This window comes from Panthera onca, chromosome D3 (assembly GCF_046562875.1).
Source record: "Panthera onca isolate mPanOnc1 chromosome D3, mPanOnc1 haplotype 2, whole genome shotgun sequence".
NCBI classification, from domain to species: domain Eukaryota; kingdom Metazoa; phylum Chordata; class Mammalia; order Carnivora; family Felidae; genus Panthera; species Panthera onca.
The window spans coordinates 79,211,307-79,231,313 of NC_138350.1; the positions used below are offsets into that span (position 1 = coordinate 79,211,307).

At 47.3% G+C, this 20,007-nt stretch overlaps 1 protein-coding gene across 4 annotated transcripts in view; it reads left to right on the forward strand.

Moving 5' to 3' along the window:
• TNFRSF11A (TNF receptor superfamily member 11a) overlaps positions 1-20,007 on the forward strand; it is a 54,168-nt gene that overhangs the window by 6,180 nt on the left and 27,981 nt on the right. For 3 of the 4 annotated variants that reach the window (XM_060614019.3, XM_078435177.2, XM_081790836.1), the window contains exons 2-3: positions 16,782-16,863; positions 18,087-18,212. In XM_060614019.3, coding sequence (XP_060470002.3) covers positions 16,782-16,863; positions 18,087-18,212 — 208 coding nt within the window. The remainder of the gene's footprint in view (positions 1-16,781; positions 16,864-18,086; positions 18,213-20,007) is intronic. The other variant, XM_060614021.3, reaches the window with a different exon arrangement.

The following is a 20,007-nucleotide window of genomic DNA, read 5'->3' on the forward strand; positions in this document are numbered from 1 at the left end:
TTTCCCCCCTAAACAAGCAATAAAAGAGGGTGAATTTTAGGCTATTGAATCCCAACTGCTCTGGATTATTTTATCGTGTGGAGGAGCCAAAGTTCTTCACACCCCATACAGGTAAACAAGCCAAGAGTGCCCAAGGCACCAGGATCCACAGGAAATCTGTGTGCTCTGGAATTTAGAACCATATCCTGTCCTAAAGGTGTCTTTGAACCAGAAGTTCAGGATGTAGGCAAATCTAAAACTCAGGACTAAACAGAGATAAGCAGCCAGGGATCCCAGAGGGTCCATCATTAAAGCAGGTGCGACCTGACCCGCGGTCTTCCCGCACTGGCCTCAAATATGTCACCTGCCCCCAGACAGAAGCAGTGTTTACCTTGGACCTATGGCTTAGCAAACACTTCTCGCTTGCAGAAAACACAGTTTCCTGGTGGCTTGCTAGTGCCTAAGAGGAATGTTTCCCTTTCTCTCTGCTCAGCTCCCTCATGCCCACCCCCCAAAATCTAGCAGAGCAGGTGACGCAGAGGCCCCTGTCTGGCACAAGCGAGGTCCAAAAGCTGCCAGGTTTCCAAGTGGAAGGAAGAACCGACGGCAAAAACTAGCCTTCCAGTTTATCAGAGTAATAATAACTTATTACATTTCCTGTGCGCTGTTGAGACTGCAAGAGCCACTTCCTCCAGCTACCAGAAATTTGAAGACTTTCCATTAAAAATGAGGAAGAAAAACCCTCTAACTTTTCGTGAATGCGATGGTTAAACCTGGCAAGTGGGGAGAGAGGACTGCGGTATTGCATAAATCCCAGGAAACACCACAGTGTTTGCACGTGTGGGTTCTCATGACATCCCCAAATGGAAAAACGAACCGCTTCCCTAAGGTACTGATTTAAAAAAAAAAAAAAAAGTTACTCTTTGTCACGTGTATCCTTACAAAAGCAAAAGTGTATCCTTAAGTAGCACAGACAGCTGCCAGACCCATATCCAGCTAAAAGAAATCTGTAAAGAGCCCTTCCCTCCTGTCAACTTTGTACCCAAGATACAAAGGCAGGATCCGTATGAAATTTTTATGGTCATGGAGAACCTCTTCCATTGGAAAGCATAGTAGAGATTCACGTCTGCCTCTGCTACCCCAGTTAATAATTCCCAATATCAGGAACTTCCCTGTAGCAGACCTAAATCTAATATGTCACAATTTGACCCCGTTTCCTCAAATTTGTTCTTTCATAGGGGTAAAGATCAGTTGGTCAGTGTTCTTTATTTTAATGTTTCCATTGTTGAAGATTGTTACCCGCAACTTCCCTCTGCCCAGAGTTATTCATGCTGGTTCCTTTAACCTCTCTGTCAGCCTTTTTTCCTTTCAATTCAGTGGATCCTGATTTTGTACTTACTGGCAAAAACCACAAACGAACAAGAGGCCAGAAGACCCCGTCAGACTTCTGCCACGCTGCCTGTGACCAGGAAGGCTCCCCGTCTAGTAAGGAAGATAAGACAGTCTGGCACCCCTTGGAGCCACGAGGGTCTAAAGGTCTACCAAAGAGGAAGGGCGAGATGTCCAGGGGCACAGGGCGGGGCGGAGGGAGCCGAGTGGAGAGCCGAGCAGGTGCTACACGACCTGGTCCTGGAAAGGCAGAGATGACTCCGAGGGCAGACAGCAGGGGAAGGGGCAGCGGTGGGGACAGAGCATACCTGGAAAAACTGAATCCAGTCCTGACGTCTGGAGTCCAGGGCTGGCCGGAGACACCAGGAAAGGATAAGACCACCTTGAGGGGGAGAGGGGGTGTGTGCTTTGGTTAGTCACGAAGGGCTGTGTGAACAAACGTCAGGAGCTGGGACTCTGCCCTGTGGAGAGCGTGGCCCCTGGACCCAGCATCCGCACTACCTGGGAACTTCATTAGAAATGCACATCCTCAGGCCCTACCCGGTGTGTGTCTACGGAGTCGGAAATTCTGGAGGCAGGGCCCAGCAATCCAGTTTAACAACTTCCCCAGGGCATTCCGATGGCAGCGTAAGGTTGAGAACCGCTGTTAACAGACCAGGGGATCCAGTAAAAAGGTTTGGAGCTCGGCTCTAAATTCATAGTTTGTGACTGAGTACGTTAAAAACACCTGCCATTTGTTGAATCCCTCCTGTGAGCTGGGGATGGGATGCCTCTTGTGAGGCAGGTGCTGGGTGCTTTACATAGATTATCTCTCTTGCTTTTTTTTTTTTTTTATGTTTATTTATTTATTTTTGAGAGAGTGAGAGAGAGCAGGGGAGGGACAGAGAGAGAAAGAGAGGATAGAATCCCAAATAGATTCCACGCTCAGCCAAGAGCCCGACGCGGGGATCGAGCCTCCGAACCGTGAGATCATGACCTGAGCCGAAATCAAGAGTGGACGCTTCACCGACTGAGCCACCCAAGCGCCCTTAGATTATCTCTAATCCTCAGTCCACTTTGGCCAGGACGGTGGGGAAAATGAGGCCCAAGTGGCACAGTTCATTAGTGTTGGTGCTGGAGCTCCTCCTAAGAGTCCTCTCCAAGGGCATGGCCTTACCCCCTCCGGGGGGGGAGGTGCTCGTACAGTCTGCATGGCAGGGTGGGGACCAGAGCAAGGCGGTTTAGGAGTGGGGGCGGGGGGTAGGGACAGAAGCAAGCTTTTTAGTGTATCAGAGATCCTGTAACCAGTCTGCAGTTGTGATCAAGGGTGTACGCTCGTGTGGGCTTTCTCTTACTGTTATTATGCAAAAAGAAAAATGCTGTGACTTTAAGGCCAGTAAAGTTTAAACAGGCACCCGGATCACATAGCACAGGGTCTGTGGGCCAGTGATCCCTGACTCAGGAGGAGAAGAAATGTGATGTATTGAATCACCTCTGTCATTTCCTGAGGCAAAGGCATCTCTGCCTCCTCTGTGCTCCCCCAGCAGAAATAAGCTGTGCGATAGCCCTGCTCCTGCACCTGCTAGGACACCCCACGGTCCTGTGTGTGTCCCCCACCCCCCACCTCCCTGCCACCTGCTCGGCTCTATCCTGGTTGGGGTGGGGGTGGAGACAAGATGGGCTAAAGGTAGGTTAAATGTAGTTCTGTTATATTTTTTCAAAAATTTTTAATGTCTATTTATTTTTGAGAGAGACAGTGTGAGGGAGGGAGGGAGAGAGAGAGAGGGAGACACAGAATCGGAAGCAGGCCCCAGGCTCCGAGCTGTTAGCACGGAGCCCAATGCGGGGCTCGAACTCACAGACCGTGAGATCATGACCTGAGCTGAAGTCGGCCACTTAACCGACTGAACCACCCAGGCGCCCCAGTTCTGTTATATTCTTAAAGGCTCTGTATGTCTTAGTATTACTATGATTACAGTGAATTTGGGGACTCCTCTCTTGCCCCAAATTTGGATGTGTCTACCATGGCACAAGTCTAAATCCTTCCTATTCCCAACAATTGTTTTTCAATGCCTTACAACTCACTGCACTAAGTAGTGGGAGAAAAGTTCCAAAAAGAAAGAGGGTCAGAACGCACATAGCCTCTGGTCATTGTCAGGGCTTGAGATTTCCCCTGGAGTGAGAGAGGGAGCCTCCAGTGGGGTTTGGGTGGGTAATAACACATATTACTAATGCACAATAGCAAGAAACCTAGAAACAGACCCCAAGCCTGTGACAATGGAGCGTAAGACACAGGAGCAATTAAATTCAGTGGGAACACAACCGGAATCGGTCTTAAACGTTAACCCATTCATTTCTAATAGTTACAAGGTTTAGAAACATCTTTAATGAAATCATAAAAAATTGCCCCCTTCCGATGAGCTCAGGTTTTCTATGGCCCACTTGGGGTCCCTGTGATCAGGCCGTTAAGGTCATACTTATGGGTAAGACTACAAATGAGCAAACCATCAGAATGTACAACTGATCGGTTGTCGCCTGAACTGTGCAGAGCAGTCCTCGCGGGCCTGGGAATGCAGAGGTGATGAGGTCCAGCTGCTCTGCCTGGGGAGCAAATCTCCAGTGACCTCACGGAGGGCTCTTCCGGGGTGAGAGGCACTCTGTTCCCGGGCGTTGGTGACGGGCAGGAGGCAGGAGCAGCTGTATGTGTGCGGGTTGGGCAGATCTGTGTTCTGTCCCTATTAGAAAAGAGAATTTGAGGGGTACCTGGGTGGTTCAGCTCGTTAAACGTCCGACTTCGGCTCAGGTCATGACCTCATGGTTCGTGGGTTCAAGCCCCACATTGGGCTCTGTGCTGACAGCTCAGACCCCGGAGCCTGCTTTGGATTCTGTGCGTCCCTTTTTCTCTGCCCCTCCCCTGCTCCCTCTCTCAAAAATAAATAAACATTTAAAACAAATTTTTTTAAAAAAGAAAAGAGTTTGAGCCTGAGTTTTTGGGTTTTTGTTGGTTGTGTGTGTGTGTGTGTGAGAGAGAGAGAGAGAGTCAGTGGGAGGCGGGGCACGAGTGAGTTCGGGGCAGAGAGAGAGAGAAGCTGGGCTCACCCAAAGTAGGGCCCTTGTTTTACGCAAGGCAGGACTCCCGCTCAGCCGATGTGGGACTCAAACTCGTAAACCATGAGATCATAACCTAAGCTGAAGCCCGACACTTAATGGACTGAGCCACCCAGGCGCCCTGGAGAAGAGATTTCTAATCTCATTTGCAACCCCCTCCCCCCCCCCCCCATTATCTCTAATTTTTGCCAAATTGGTGGAACCCTTCCAAGCCCATGCTTGGGAGTTCAAATTTGATCCAGAACTAGTAGAAACGGTATCTTCTGTAAAGGGAAGTTATGAGATCACAGTGGTCCTTCAGGTAAAGTATTCATCGATTTAACAAGAATTTGAGCATTTGCTACACGCCTAGCGCTGGTCCAGCCTGCTCACCACTAACCGTCCAGCGGGCTACTGCATAGACCTTGAGGATGCAGGACGTTAAGGAAAGTAAAGCCTCTCGCATGATACCTGGCACACACTAGGTGTTTTATAATGGCCAATTCTTCCTTCACTCCCGTTCAGGATAAATGGCGTCTGTATCCAGCAATGGGAGAAGTGGTTCTCAACATCCATTATACAGACAGAAGGATCGTGCACTGCTCGGGGAAGTGACAGTGTTCTGGCTCTGGGTCTGTAACGTAATCTCTGACCTCGCTACCCCAAGACCAGCGATCACCTGGAGGCCTGTTAGAAATGCAGACTCTTGGGGCCTGCCCCAGACCTACTGAATCAGAAGCTGCGTTTTCATAAGACCTCCAGGTGATTCTGTGCACATTCGAGAAGCAGCGGACTTCACTCCGAGGGCCAGGGGCAGTTTCTCTGGCCACTGTGGGGGCTAGTGACCTTATAAGCTTGGTGCATTCCCAGAGTGAAGGCAGGGCCCAGAAGGAGCCTTGGCCTCCAGCAGACCTGCAAATGCTCTTGGATTTGCCTTTTAGTGCAGGAAAGAAGAAAAAGTAGTTCTCATCTCATATGAATACAAGTTAAAAAAAAAAAAAGATTCAGGAAGGGCAAAAGGAAGGGAGGGAGGAAGGGAAGAAAGGAAAGAAAGAGAAAAGGAAAGGAAAAGAAACAAAAAGAAAAGGAAAGAAGGAAGGAAAGACCTTAACTGGGAGAATAAAGGAGCATTCACTGGGGCCTGTTGGGTGATACCATAAGGAGTCAAAGCCATCCTAATTACTGTGTTTAGGAAACAAACCGTCCCGGCACTTTCCTTTCAAGTAGCCCACAGCTGCAAACTTGTCTCCCTCTTTATCTGTCTGGAAGACAAAGACACTTGCAATTAAGGTTTTGAAATGTAAGGTTATTTCTTCATTTTCCCCAGGGCCACATGTTTTCTTTTCAAGGAGCAGAGATAATGAATGTATTGTGAGGAAAGTAAGAAAGAGGGTGGAGCAAAAATCAATGCACCTTTGATAGGCCGCTTCTGAGTAAGTGCGGCCTCCCGGTTTTCCTTAAGGAGCACACCTGGAGCCAAGGTGGTCAGGGGAAGGTGCTGCGGGGTCCACACAAAGCAACTGCCAAGATCGCGCATCAGGTCAGTTCAAGGCTTGCTAAGTCAAAATGGCGTCAAGAGAGAAGTTACTTTTATTTATTTATTTTTGAGAGACAGAGAGAGAGAGAGAGAGAGGGAGAATCCCAAGCAGACTCCTCGCTGTCAGTGCAGAGCCTGCTTCGGGGCTCAAACTCAGGACCCTTGAGGTCATGACCTGAACCGAAATCAAGAGTTGGACGCTTAGCTGACTGTGCCACCCAGGCGCCCGAGTCTATGTTTTTAAGGTGTTTTTTAATCAAACCTGACCTAAGTCAGATTTCTTTTCTGCGCGTAATATCTATTCCTAAAAAAATCTTATGGCAAATGTTTAAGATTGTAAATTTGATGTTATTTTATAATTTAAAATTTAAAAAAAAAATCTTTTAACTCTTATGGCAGATGATGGGGCGCCTGGGTGGCTCAGTTGGTTGAGCATCCGACTCTTGGTTTCTGCTCAGGTCATGATCTCACAGTTCGTGGGTTCGAGCCCCACTTCGGGCTCTGCACTGACAGCTCTGAGTCTGGAGCCTCCTTGGGATTCTCTCTCTCTGCCCCTCCCCTGCTTGCTTGCTCTCAAAATAAATAAACTTAAAAAAATAAAAAATATCTAAACAGGGGCGCCTGGTGGCCCAGTGGGTTAAGTGTCTGACTTAAGCTCGGGTCATGATCTCATTGTTTATGGGTTCGAGCCCCACGTCGGGTTCTGACCACTCAGAGCCTGGAGTCTGCTTCCGATTTTGTGTCTCCCTCTCTCTCTTTCTCTCTCTCTACCCCTCCCCGGCTCGCTTGCTTTCTCTCAAATATAAACATTAAAAAAAATTTTTTTAATAAAATAAGTAAAATAAAACTATGGCAGATGTTGTAAGGCCTGCCTAGTAATGAAAATAGCATGAAGTGCTTATTATTTAACCTTTGATGGTGTTAAGTCAACGTCCCAGGTGAACCTAAAGTCAGCACCACACAGTCTGGGCGCTGCAGGGATGTACTAACTCACGATCCGGATGATTCTGGAATCAGTTGTGTGACTTCCTGTGCTATCCTCCCTCACTGCATTAGTCACATGGACCTTCCTGCTCTTCCTGATCAAGCCTTGCACACTCTCGGGCTTTTGCAAATGCTCCTTGCTCCTTACGTCCACCTGGGAATACTCCTCCTCCTGATACTTGCTGTGAACTTGGCTTGTTCCTTCACTTTATCCAGGTCTCCACTGAATGTCGTCTTACCAGAGGGTCCCCTTCTGAGCCCGTTATAGCTTACCCTGTTTTATTTCTTCCGTCACACCCATTACAACCAGATTTCACTTTATGTTGATTTATTGTCTTGTGTGGACTATAAGCAAGGACGCACTCTTTCTCCCCAGGACCTCCCTGCTCCCTCTTCTCTCTCCCTCCACCTGTCCAAGCACCTGCCTTCTTGTCACCCTGCTCTGTCTCTGCCCCTCACCTCTCCCTCCATGGCTCTGTGCGCCTCCCTCTGTGATTGCTTCCCAGTCCAAGAGCTGGGCCCACGTTCTCGCTCTTTCCCTGCCAGTGAGGGCCATATCCAGGAGCTTAATGGGACTTGGCTTTTTCCAACACATGCACCAGTTCCTGAACCGCTGTGTGGGTCTCTGTTACAGTCGTCTTTCCTCTCTGTCTGTGCCTGTATCCAGTGCTAAACGCTTTGAGAGGCCAGGGATGGGCTAATTTCTTTAGTCTGGCACCAGGCCACCCCCTTGCCCAAGTACGTGAGGGCTCAGTACAGACAGCTTTGAAAGTGTGATGATAGAGCTTTTAAAGAGATAGATGCTGCCTGTCATTAAACCCTAGACTGGAGCAGAATGTGTCTGCTGGTCATGAGCTTGATGAATGACAGGCAAAGGAGGGAGCGGCCTTAGTTTTTATTTGCACAATGAGTAAATGAATCACAACCCCTTTATGGAAGGTAGTCTGCACGTGGGGAGGGGGTTGATTTCATATTTGTGATTTCCCGTGAGCCGGTAGGAGTTGACCAGCTGTGATGAATGCCCTTCGAGTTGGCGTTTTCCCTCCTCTTTGTCCCTGGAAGCATATTTATAAAATGCATTTTAGAATGCCCCAGACCCTTCAGCAGCAGGTCAGTTAGCAGAGTATTTGTGACCATCGTGACTTCCTTCACAATCTCTGAAACAAACTAGACACATTTTTTCATAATAGAGACTACTTGAGCCTCGTTTACAGCAGGTGTTTTTTTTCTTTTTTAAAAATGTTTTAAAGTTTATTTGTGGAGGAATAGGTTCTACTTACATAAGTGGGTTCGAAAAAGCTTAGGGTGGAAAGCCGCCACCGTGGGGCAATAGCACCCAAGGTGAGCTAGCGAGGTAGTGTAATGGGATCACGAGTAACTCGTTTTATCACCTGCAGAAAATTACTTAACATCTGACGCCAATCTATCGCACTGTGATCACGAACTCCACTTGCCCCCAGACCCTTTGCTTCTTACACGCACAAGTTAATGATTCTTGTCTGATTGTTTTCTCCACGTTCACGTGTGTAAGATCTTGTTTTCTTCACGTTCACCACGTGGGTAATGTCTTGTGAGCTCGATAAATACAGAGACGAAAGCGTTGTCTGGGGTTCTGGTCTCCTCCTGGACATTAGTCTTTTGTATTCAATTCTGCGTCCACTCTCTTGCTGGACAGAACCCAAGCTCGTAGTCTGTGACCTTTATTTATTTATTTATTTTGAGAAAGAGAGAGTATATGCAAGCGGGGGAGGGGCAGAGAGAGAAGGAGAGAGAGAAATCATTTATTGAGGGCGGAGGGAGAGAATTGATTGATTGATTGCAGAGAGAGAAGGAAAGAGAGAATCTGCGCTCTTAGCACAGAACCTGCTGCGGGGCTCAAACCCAGAACCTAGACGTAGTGACCTGAGCCGAGATCAAAAGTCAGATGCTTAGCCGACTGAGCCACCCAGGCACCGTAACAGATCTTTTTTTCTTCAAGAGCTGTGTGTAAGATATACATCTGTGAAATGAATTATATTTTATTTTTTTAAGCTTGTTTATTTTGAGAGCAAGAGCAGGGAGGGGCAGGGGCAGAGAGAGAATCCCAGGCAGTTTCTGTGCTGTCAGTGCAGAACCCAACGTAGGGCTCAAACCCACGAACCATGAGATCACGACCGGAGCCGAAACCAAGAGTCGGACGCTTAACCAACTGAGCCACCCAGGTGCCCCAGTGGATTATATTTTAAACACTCAGGGTGTTTTCTGTTTAAACCCTCTGATTCTCTGAATCTACTTGCATTAGGACTTGGGCCACATACCTGGCTGATTTAACGGTGTCTCCAAGTCCTTGGTGTGTGCCATAGCTCGGGGTCTCCCCAGCGAGGGGAGTATGCTAGGTGATCTCTTGGGTGCATGGGGGATTCTCCAAAAGCTGCCCCTTTGTTCTCTGTGTCCTTTTACAACATGCGATCTTTATAGGTGCCTGTGTCATGTTCTGAAGTATGAAATGTGAAGCTTTGGTTTGAACAAAAGAAAAAGGAGTCTATTACTCTGCACACCTGTAGGCTTGAATTTCTATCAGGTTTATTTACAATGAAAATGTCTAGAAGGGCATTTGGTCAGAACTCGGTTATGTCCTAGTTAACAACAGTCACTGGCAGATACGATCTAGCAGCCGCTTTATCAGCAGACGCCCTGAGTAAACTGTCTCTGCCCTCACCCAAGAGTGGCTTATGTCACGGACTGAACCCCCAGACAGAAAACCACTGAAATGACTCTGACCGTTTGTCACGATTTCAATCCCATGAGAAAAGCACTTCTTTATGTGAAATCACACATGCTTTAAAAAAAATAAACCTCTTTGATGAAAAACACTCCTCCCCCCACCCCGCCCCCAACCCCCAGAGCTAGGTTACAAGTGAACAGGGAAGGTGCACTCAGGGAAACTGTCAGGACCCCAGAACTTTACTGCAGGTCCCCACTCTTTCTTTGCCATCCTTTTCCCCCTTTCCAGTGACAGTGTTTCCTTTACCCCCTCGGGGAGCGATCTGATGTAAGTAATGTACGCTCACTAATCCTCAGGTGTGCGCACGAGCATTTGCCCCCCACCATTGACCGCTGGCCAGGGGTCCACACTGTGCTGAGTGAATAATGCAGTTCCCTCGCTTCATTCCCCCACAGCTTGCTAGAGAGGCCTTCTAGCTTCACAGTGAGGAAGCAGAGTCTCGATTTTTATGAGTATTGCTGCTTGCCAGGACTACCTGACTTACGTGAATGGTCACATCTGCTCCTCACTGCAGGGGGAGGAGTGCAATTATTAGCCCCATTTTACAGGTGAGAAGACTGAGGCCTTAGAATTGCCCTCTCCCTTGTCCTCCAGTTGTAGAAATGGAGACGGTTTTACTAAAGCGACGTCAGGTATTCGTCTATCCCAGCCAAACTGGAAGCTGAATTTGGAGAACTGGGGAGAAAAATCCTGCCCTGAAGTCCACTGCCCTAACCGCCGTGCCGCCTGGCCAGGCCCTTCCTCCTGCTTCACCTCTTTCCGAGTTCGCCCGGCCCCTCCCTCTGTCCTGCTAAATTCCTGCATGCTGGCATGTCAGGCTTTATTTGAGTTGGTCGTTCATTTTTCTTTTTTACCGTAGAGACCTATCTTATCAGACGTCTGAGCTACCAATGAGTCCTATGACATTTCCACTTCTAGTTATGAACTTGCAACCAAGAAGCGTGCGGGCAGGATGCTTTCTTTTTATCACTAGACAACTCAAGACTGAAGTAGAGACCGGCATCTGGAAGCTCCTGGAGGAGAGGAGCTAAGAAAGGAGCAAAGCTGAAAAGGTCCCCCAGAACATCTCGATTTGAAGGGGTTTTGACACACTAACTGGGGTGTCCGTGAGGGGAGACACTTGAGATCTCTCCGGCCTGCGGTTCTCAGCCAGCCCAGAAAAAAAAGACCCTCAGCAGAATTTGCTGGCTCGCCCTGATCCCTGATCCGTTGAGCCTCATCTTTTGTTTGTTGTTCATTTGTTTCTCGAAACAAAGGCTTCAGAGACAGGTTCCTGGAGTGAGACAGTCCTAGTTCTGGGGGACACAGGTGACTAGCAATCTCTTTGTATTCTATTCTGAGTAGGAGCAATTTCAGTAGTGACTTTCTTTTAGGATATTGTTTCTCAAGGACAGCAGGACTATTAAGTGAGGTGTAATTTTCACATTTCATAGTTTCTCTCTTAACACAAACCACATCTTTCAATTCGACTGTAACAGTCAGAAATTTGATACTATCTTGCCTTAAATTATAACCAAATTTCTCAAATATAGTCACGGATGATATTTTATAAAATGAAATCTATGGAAAATCCCTCGTTTGTTTTTCTGGGTTGGGTTCTTTTCCTCTTGATTTGACAGAAGGGGCCAAGCTTCTTTCTGCTTTGTTATATGTCAGTATGAATTTTCAGCAGAGCCAGCAAGTAATTTTAGTATCCATAATGACTTTCACTACAATTGGGTTGCTTAACAGCACAAAAAATAAATATTTAAGTCAGCCTTCCCTACGGGATCTAAATATAGACCCACCGGTCTCTGTAGCTCCACTGGCAAAGATGTTATCTTTCCTCAGCTTAGGGTTTTTCAGAATTAGATCCAACGTGGCTTTGCATTGGGAGATAAATCCATGCAGCTTCATAAAGAGAAACTTGATGTACAATTTATTATCTTCCTCGTGCCTCACAAAGCCTCGCTCCGGCTGTGGACACGCTTATTCCGGGCGAGTTCGTCATCTGTTAAAATAAGCAGCCTGTGTGCCCTGAGAAAAAAATATACACACGACACAAAACATACAAGAGAGTAAAGCAACAGAAGGCCAGTAAGTTAAATGTATCGTCTCGCCATTTTAACTCCTCTTTCTAGGGCTTTCCAAGGAATCTATGTGGGTGGGGGGGTTGGCAAAGCGTATTTGCTATAAACAGACTCCAGTGTTCCTTATCAATCTGGGGAGAGTCTTTTAGAAAACAAAGGCTAGTTGATATAAACCTGTGGGTCAAACATCATTTTTGTAGTTTAATAAGAGCTATAGTAGAGGGGCTCCTGGCTGGCTCAGCGGGTTAAGCGTCCGACTTCGGCTCGGCTCATGGTGTCGCGGTTCCTGGTGCTTCGGCTCCTGTGTCTGCTTCTCTCTGCTCCTCCCCTGCTCATGCTCTGTCTCTCAAAAATAAATAAACATTTAAAAATATATATTTTAAAAAAGAACTGTAGTAGAACCCTGCCGTTACATGGCTTTTTTTTTTTTTTTTTTAAATAAGACTTGTAAGTACCATCGTATTCCCCAAAACACAAATGCTGCTGACAGGCCTGACCCCAAGCTGGCCTCCAGGGCACCTGTTCTGTGGATGAGTGTCCCCAGTGGATCACAGGTCAGTTCTCCCTTCACACCTGCAAGGGGGATGCAGCAGGGGATGGGCGGTGCTGGCACCTGCCGGGAGAAGTGACAGGGAGACTTCCCCCAAAGCCTGTGGTTACTTTTGAATTTTGTATCATGTCACTGTATTCTTTACTTAATAACTGGAAAGTCAAAAAGTGGTGCTGCTTTGTTTCATGAAAACAACTATGGCTCAAAAGCTCTATTGTTTCAGCAGGAAACAAGCCAATCATAAAGGAGTTCTGGAACAAAAAGATCTAGATAACTAACAGGTCGTTTGTGTCTCGATGCAGTTGCCGACGGCCTTTTGCTGTTGCATCTTGAGCAAAGAAAGGAGACTGCAGGGTTAACACATCACCCCTTCTGCTAACTTCCCCTACTCCCCCAGTGAGTGTGCTTTTGTAACATTTGAGCGGGAATGGCTTTTTATCAAATTCCTGCCTTACTAGGATCGCTACCAATAATAATAATAGCCACCTCACAACCACCGAGAGCTTGGCCTTGCAGGATGGAGTTAGGCGCAAATTCTGAGCAGCTGGAAGGGAAGGCCTGAGGACCAGCAGGGGCTCCAGGAGCCTGGGCGCTCACCCCAGCCTGAGAGCTATGATCTGTAGGAAGGGGGTGCCTGGGTGGCTTTGTTGGTTGCGCATCTGATCTTGATTTCAGCTCAGGTCACGATCTCCTGGTTTGTGGGATCGAGCCCCGTGTCAGCACAGAGCCTGCGTGGGGATTCATTGTCTCTCTCTCTCTCTCAAAAATAGATTAAAAAAAAACCCCACACCTACAATCCTTAGGCAAAAGGAGGGATCGGACTAAGAGAGACTGGGGGGCATCCATGCATTCACATGTACTTGGCAAGACATGCAGGCAGGAGGAGACTGGCATAAGAGAGCTCCGGGCACAAAGGAGAGGGGGCGCAGGCTAACCGGAGACCAAGCTAGGCAGGCAGGACTCAGGGACTTGGAAGCTGGGGGCACAGGCAGGTGGAGTGAGCCTGGCCTGCGGCATCGCGAGACAGGTCCCCAGGGGACCAGCAGAAGCAAGACAGGCCAGTGGATTTCCTAATAGTTACCAACCCAGGTACTGCAGCCGGGAGAACAGCCCTGGAACCCGTCCTGGGAGTGGAGCACGGGATCCGAGCGAGGCCAACACACGGCCGGCTCCGCATGCCGCGTGTGAGGTCAGGGAGCCGCTCAGGCCTGTAGCAAGAGGGTTCGTCCTACAGCTGCGTCTCTGCAAGTGGAGGCAAAGAAGGTTGGCAGAGACAGCCAGGATGGAGGAGCAAAAAGGACAACGGCATGGCTTGCCTTCTCCTGAGTGTGCAGGCACCCTAAAGAAAATTTTCCAGATTCTTTTTATTTACCCGCAAACCGTATTTCCTTACGTGTGCGTATAGGTAGCCTTTTAGGTTGTATATATATTCCATTTTGAAGGTTTGAAGGCATCCTGCAAAGCATATAACGTGCCTAAAGAGCCAAATAGCGTTGTAAGCTGTGCCTCGAATTAGATTAATGCCCTAATTGTCTGCCTCACCATGGCAAATCTTCCCGTAGCAAATTTGCTGCCGCCGCTGCTTAAAAGATCTGTAATCCTGTAGCTCTGTCAAGTAGATATGTCGGTTTGGGGGTGATGAAAATGTTCTAGAATTATATGGCCATGGTGGTTGCACCGCTTTGTGAATATACTAAAACCCGCTGAACTGCACCCTCTCAAGGGGTGAGTTTTATGTGAGTTATATATTGATTTTTAAAAAAGAAGCCACGTTCGGGTGTAAAGTCACAGTCAGCTTAGGAGAGAGAAATGAATTCGAAGGAATTGTCTGTTGAGGAGCTGGGACATCTGGTCACCTCTGGAATCGGTGACTTGGCCCTTTTTGCCAGAAGGTGTGAAATCCCTGGGCTCGAAAATGGATGGGCGGAGTGAGTCACAGCCACACTCCTGGATGGGCAGACAAATTGTCCACATGTTCACGTCAGCTGGTGCTCAACAGGAACCAGGCTTTGGAACCCAGGACACCGCCCGACAGTGTGCTAAGCAGCTGCTTCAGGGGTAGACCTTTTACCAAATTCCCCTAAAAAGAACCTCTCTGTGGGTAACATAAAGCCTATGCTTATCTCCCAGAGACTGCTGCAGCTTTCGTCTGGGTCAGAAGCAATTGATAACCTTTACTATCTGAAATGAGGCCTGACCACATGTTTCTCTTGTTTGCCTTTGTCATCAGTAAGGCAGGAGTGTTCGCATATCATCAGGCTCAGATGAGTCCTACTTGGGAGAATTTGCATTGACCACATTCAGCTTTGCCAGTTCTCTCCTGTTCGTCTTCCACGTGCATCTGTTGCCTTGCCAGTCGCAGACCAGGGCTGCCTCCGGGGGAACAGAACGGAATGGAGGAATGGTTTCTGCTATGTCACCCTTCCTGGTTTCCACTGGGCTCGCTGCTCGGCCCTTAAGCCCTATCCCGCACCAGCTCGCGGGGAGCATCCCGCTTGCAGTGTCCCGAGTCCCCGGGAAGGGTTGGCTGGGCTTAGTCCAGATACAGCCTCCCTGGCACACGTGACCCCAGGAACACATTCAGCATTCTCACCGACCTCAAAGTAGCCCTCCCTGCCCCCTCCCTCCCGGAAGCCCTCTGCCTGGCCCGCGGGAGGCCGGAGAGGGCCACATTGGCTGCGTCCCCCACACCCCCACTCCGCTTGCCTCGGGTCCTCTGGCTGTGGTGCTTTCTTCATAAAACTTCCTTCCATAACTGAGGTATTTTGAGAATGCTGGGCTTCTTCTAAGCTGTTATTTCCACACCTTCCATCCAGGCTCTTTAATATGCAGATGAAGCCCTCTGCGGGGCTCAGTCATTGCTGTCCCCCACCACTCTGCTGATGGCCTCCCTCGCCACCCTGACCCCATGCGCCATTTTAGGCCTCAGAACTGTTCTAAGTTCTCTCCCTTCCTCCCTCTCCCTACCTCCCCCTGCCAGTTCCTTTTCTCTCATCTGGCCCATCTCTACGCATCCTTTAAGACTGAGCTCACTTATCAGAGTCCTTAGGACACCCTCCCTGGCCTTCTCAGGCTGAGGCAGGATCTGCCTCTGCGGGGGACGCACGCCGGTGTGTATAAGCCCCTTGAGGGTAGGGTTTGTAACTTCGGATCCCTGAGCCCCAGCAGGCGTGCAGCCTTTGGTGACTTTTGAGCCAGATCCAGCTGTTGTGCCACACCGTTCTGTTTCTGACCTGCCTGCCTGTCGACAGGACTGTGGTGGTGTTTCTTGCACACTGAGAAAGCTGATGCAGAAGGAGCTTTCCTGTGGCAAAGTGATAAGAATCTCTGAGTGATTGCAGGGGACTTGGCTTTTTGTTTTGTTTTACGTAGATGGGCAGATCTGGAAATTGTATCTAGAATTGTACAGAAAGGAAACAGAGGCTCAAAAAGCTTAAGCGGCCAGTTGCAGGGGGGCGGGGGGGATCCTCTCAGCCAGCAGGCCGCAGGACCCAGAGCTCCAACCCTGCAGTGTTCCTGTAACTCATTGTTGTCCCACTTAAAAAATTCTCCGTGTGTTTCAATTCTAAGAGGTAAGCAGTATTAAACATCTTTTTTTTTTAATTTTTTTTATTTTTGAGAGAGAGAGAGACAGAGACAGAGAAGAGCACACGTGGGGGAGGGGCAGAGAGAGGGAGAATCCGAAGCAGGCTCCAGGCTCCGAGCTGTCAGCACAGAGCCCGATGCAGGGCTCGAACCCACGAACTGTGAGATCATGACCTGAGCCGAAGTCAGTTGCTTAACCAACTGAGCCACCCAGGTGCCCCTAAACATCTTTTAAAGCTCAGAGAATGTCTGGGCTGCCTGGGCGGCTCAGTCGGTTAGGCATCCGACTCTTGATTTTCGCTCAGGTCATGATCTCATGGTTCATGAGTTCAAGCCCCGCATCGGGCTCTATGCTGATGGTATGGAGCCTGCTTGGGATTCTCTCTCTCTTCCTCTCTCTCTGCCCCACATGCGCGTGCTCTCTCTCTCTCTCTCAAAATAAATAAGCTTAAAAAAAACTCAGAGAAAGTCTGTAAGACCAAATTTGACATCCCTTGTGGACAATATGAATATTAAGGGGCCTCCTTATGTTCTACGGTTTTATGACCAAAGTTGCCGAGCATGTATCTGCCCACCATGTGACCGTAATCCATCATATTACCATGAGCATAACTGGAATAGTTTTAAATGCTTAAATGGGTTTTAACGCCAGTACCGACTGGTTTCGTACATTCTTAGTGGGGAATGTGCTAATATAGGGAAGTGGCATTGCAGGGAGGCGGTATCACAAAGAGCAGTTTCAGGACTGTTGATGGTGTCTTCTTAGGCTTGTCAGAAATGGAATTTGGTGATCCACTTTTTGTTGTATCCAGAAAGGACTTGTGCAAAATCTCTACCTGGTGTCAATTTCCTTTGCAGGTGACTTTTCAGATCACCCCTCCATGTACCCATGAGAGGCATTATGAGCGTTTTGGACGATGCTGTCATAAATGTGAACCAGGTTTGTGTGTCTGAGTCACCTTTCCTTGCCCCTCAAAAGCGGGTGGAGCTCTCATTTATTTCTTAATCCAAGGAATAACTTCTTCTATCCTGCCAGATTAAAAAAAAAAAAAAAAAAGAAAGAAATTGGATCGACTTTTTATGGCAGTGGCAGGTAGCACTGTGTGTCACCCTGAAGACAAAAACCTTTCTCTCAATAGATAAAATCACTTAAAAATCAAAGGCAATTGCAGAAACTGGTACTTAATTTATGCTGGAACACAGTTTTCTAAAACGCTGTTTCTTGAGAAACCATGGTTTTAAAAACTATATTTTAGCACTTTGCAATTCAAACTTACAACATACAAAATGCAACTCTTCTTTAAAAGTATTTTACAGAAAATTTGGGGGAAAATACCATACTGGAATTGTTGCTGCTGAAAATTGCCTACACCCTATTAAACCTTCTCCCCATGCACCTGCTGAGGGGCAGAAGGCGGACCGGTTACCTCTCCCCCATAGTTGCTCTGCCAGATTGTGGCCAAGTGTTTCTACAGCCTCAGTAAAGCCCCAAGTCCGTGGGGTCCTCACTCATTCATTGTTCTAGAAACCGCGGTTACATTACAAGAGGATCCTTTAGATATTCAAGATGTAAATATTTTTCAGATGTGCAGAGCAAGAGCTGGTGATTTTTGTGAGCATGCATGCATGTGTGTGCGTGTGTGTGCATGTGTGTGCGTGCGTGTGTGTGTGTGTGTGTGTGTGTGTAGTATTGTTTAGTCAAACTGAGTTACCTGTGAGCCCCCAGTATATGTAGAACAAAAGAAGTTAAGTCTCCAGATTGACAGCAGAGGGGATTTTGGAGATGGGAGGGCAGGGGTAAGGTGAAATTCTTGTTTAGCCCCCAGGGAACCCCTCAAGTTCTACAGTTACCTGTTAGAAAACCATCCTCCTTTTCCCTGGTCAGCAGAGATGTAGGGTGGAAAGGATGATGTTTTACTTAGATGAGCTAAAAGGCTGCTCACCTTGAGCACAGCAAACCTAGGAGAGGCTGTTTTAGCCAGCTGGGATGCCTGAGAGCCCATCACTGATACGTGGCCTCATCCCTTGTATCCTACTGTGTTAGGGGACTTCCTGGGATCACAGTCCTTTAAATGGTCCAATAGATTGGTGTATTTTTGTTGTTATTTTTCTTGGGGGGGGGGGTATTTTCAATTGGTGCATTTTTTTCTCTCCTAAATTAAGGAAAGTACATGTCTTCTAAATGCACTACTACCTCGGAGAGCGTATGCCTGCCGTGTGGCCCGGACGAGTACTTAGACACCTGGAATGAAGAAGACAAATGCTTACTGCATAAAGTCTGCGACTCAGGTATGTCAGGCATATCAGCGGCAAGTGTGAATAAGTGATATTTTTGATACGGTGGTGCTATCTCTTTTGGGGGGCATAGGGAGAAGCTTTGACCTTGGACCCCGAGAAGCAAGTGCTTCAGATCCCGAAGCATTGTGTGAACATTCTTCATTTAGAACATATTTTTTTTTTTAAGAGAGAGGGAGAGAATCCCCAGCAGGCACCACGCTCAGCACGGAGCCCAACGCGGGGCTCAATCCCACAAACCGTAGGATCGTGACCTGAGTTAAAATCAAGAGTTGGACACTTAACCAGCTGAGCCACCCAGGCATCCCTTCATGTCAAACTTTTGTTCGAATATAATTGAGACCAGGAGAGGTTGGGTGACTTTTCTAAGGTTAACAAATGAGAAGCAGGACTCAAAGCCAGATCTGACTCTCAAGTCTTCTTCCTGAACCGTAAGTTCTTACTTTTCTTCCTGAAAAGTAAGTGTCTTACTATACAGTTTGATCTCCCTATCAGACTGCTAATTTTTTTTTATTTTGACTCAAAAAAAATGTTAATTATAGTTTAATTGTAGGAATCAGGATCAAAATATGTCCCTTTAGTCTTGACCTAGAGGTTCCTTTGCCTTTTTTTTTTTTTTTTCTTTTCCATTTAGTTTCTCTGTTGCAGAAACCATCTTTGTAATCCTGTGAAGTTTCCACAGTCTGATTTCTGCTGGTTGCATTCCCTTTGTGTCATTTAACAGATTTTTCTGTCTCTTCTATTTCCTGCAAAGCGATTGTTAGGTCTAGAAGGCTCATGAAAAGCTGGGTATTTTTGTTTGTTTGTTTGTTTGTTTGTTTGTTTGTTTTGCAAAACTACTTCATAGTTGGCATGATGCAGGGATCATATAGTAGCTAGCTGCTTACCTCTCTTCTTGTGATATGAGCGGCAGTCGACCATCATGGCCTCGATCCATTTTCATTAGGAGCTGTAGAAACGTGACCTCTATCACTCCTTCTTCATTACAGTTGGAGAAGCTTCCCTCCTCAACTAATTGTTACCCTGAATTACAGTATATACAGGAAAGGCGGAATGAATGCTTGTAACTTTATTTACCACTTTTCAAAATAATGCCTAGATCACCAAGCTTCTCCAAAGGATTTGTATGAATATTACGAATGCAGCCATTTAGACATATTTGAGGTATTTTAATCTATTGCAGTTACTAGTTGTATGGGTGCTCAGATTATCTTACCTCCTCCCGCTGGCCACTCAGTCTTTGCTATGACCCCAGGTGACTTTAAGAGCTCCCCTTGCCTCCAGGCTCATCTTGGACATTTCCTACTTCGAACCTCAAACCAGCCATTTCTTTAAGAATTCCTGACTGCATCCAGAGGAACATCTTATTCAGCGACCTCACTCTGGGTGCCAGTGAGGTTCACTGTTACCAGACTGATCCTTGTTTATAGGTTCTTTTCAGTGGACAGAATTAGGAGAGAAGTATTTTTTTTAAACGTCATAATTTTCTAATGTGTTAGAGACAGCTGGCAGATTTTGGCCGCAAAAGGTAACATGGAAACTCCACTGAGCAGAAGCATCTGATCAAGTCTTGTTTTCTTTCCCACTGCTTAGTAATGGCCTTGACTCACTGCTGTCTCTTGGAAATAAAGATTCATTCTGTCTGCTGCCAAAGTCAATTAAAGCCCCAAACCTGGTACGTTAAGATACTTAAAAATAACGTCAAAATTTTTCATCACCACACCGGCTTACATGCACTCACATTTGAGTGGGTCATGGAATTAGAATTTTCCAAGGAAGTGATCCTTGT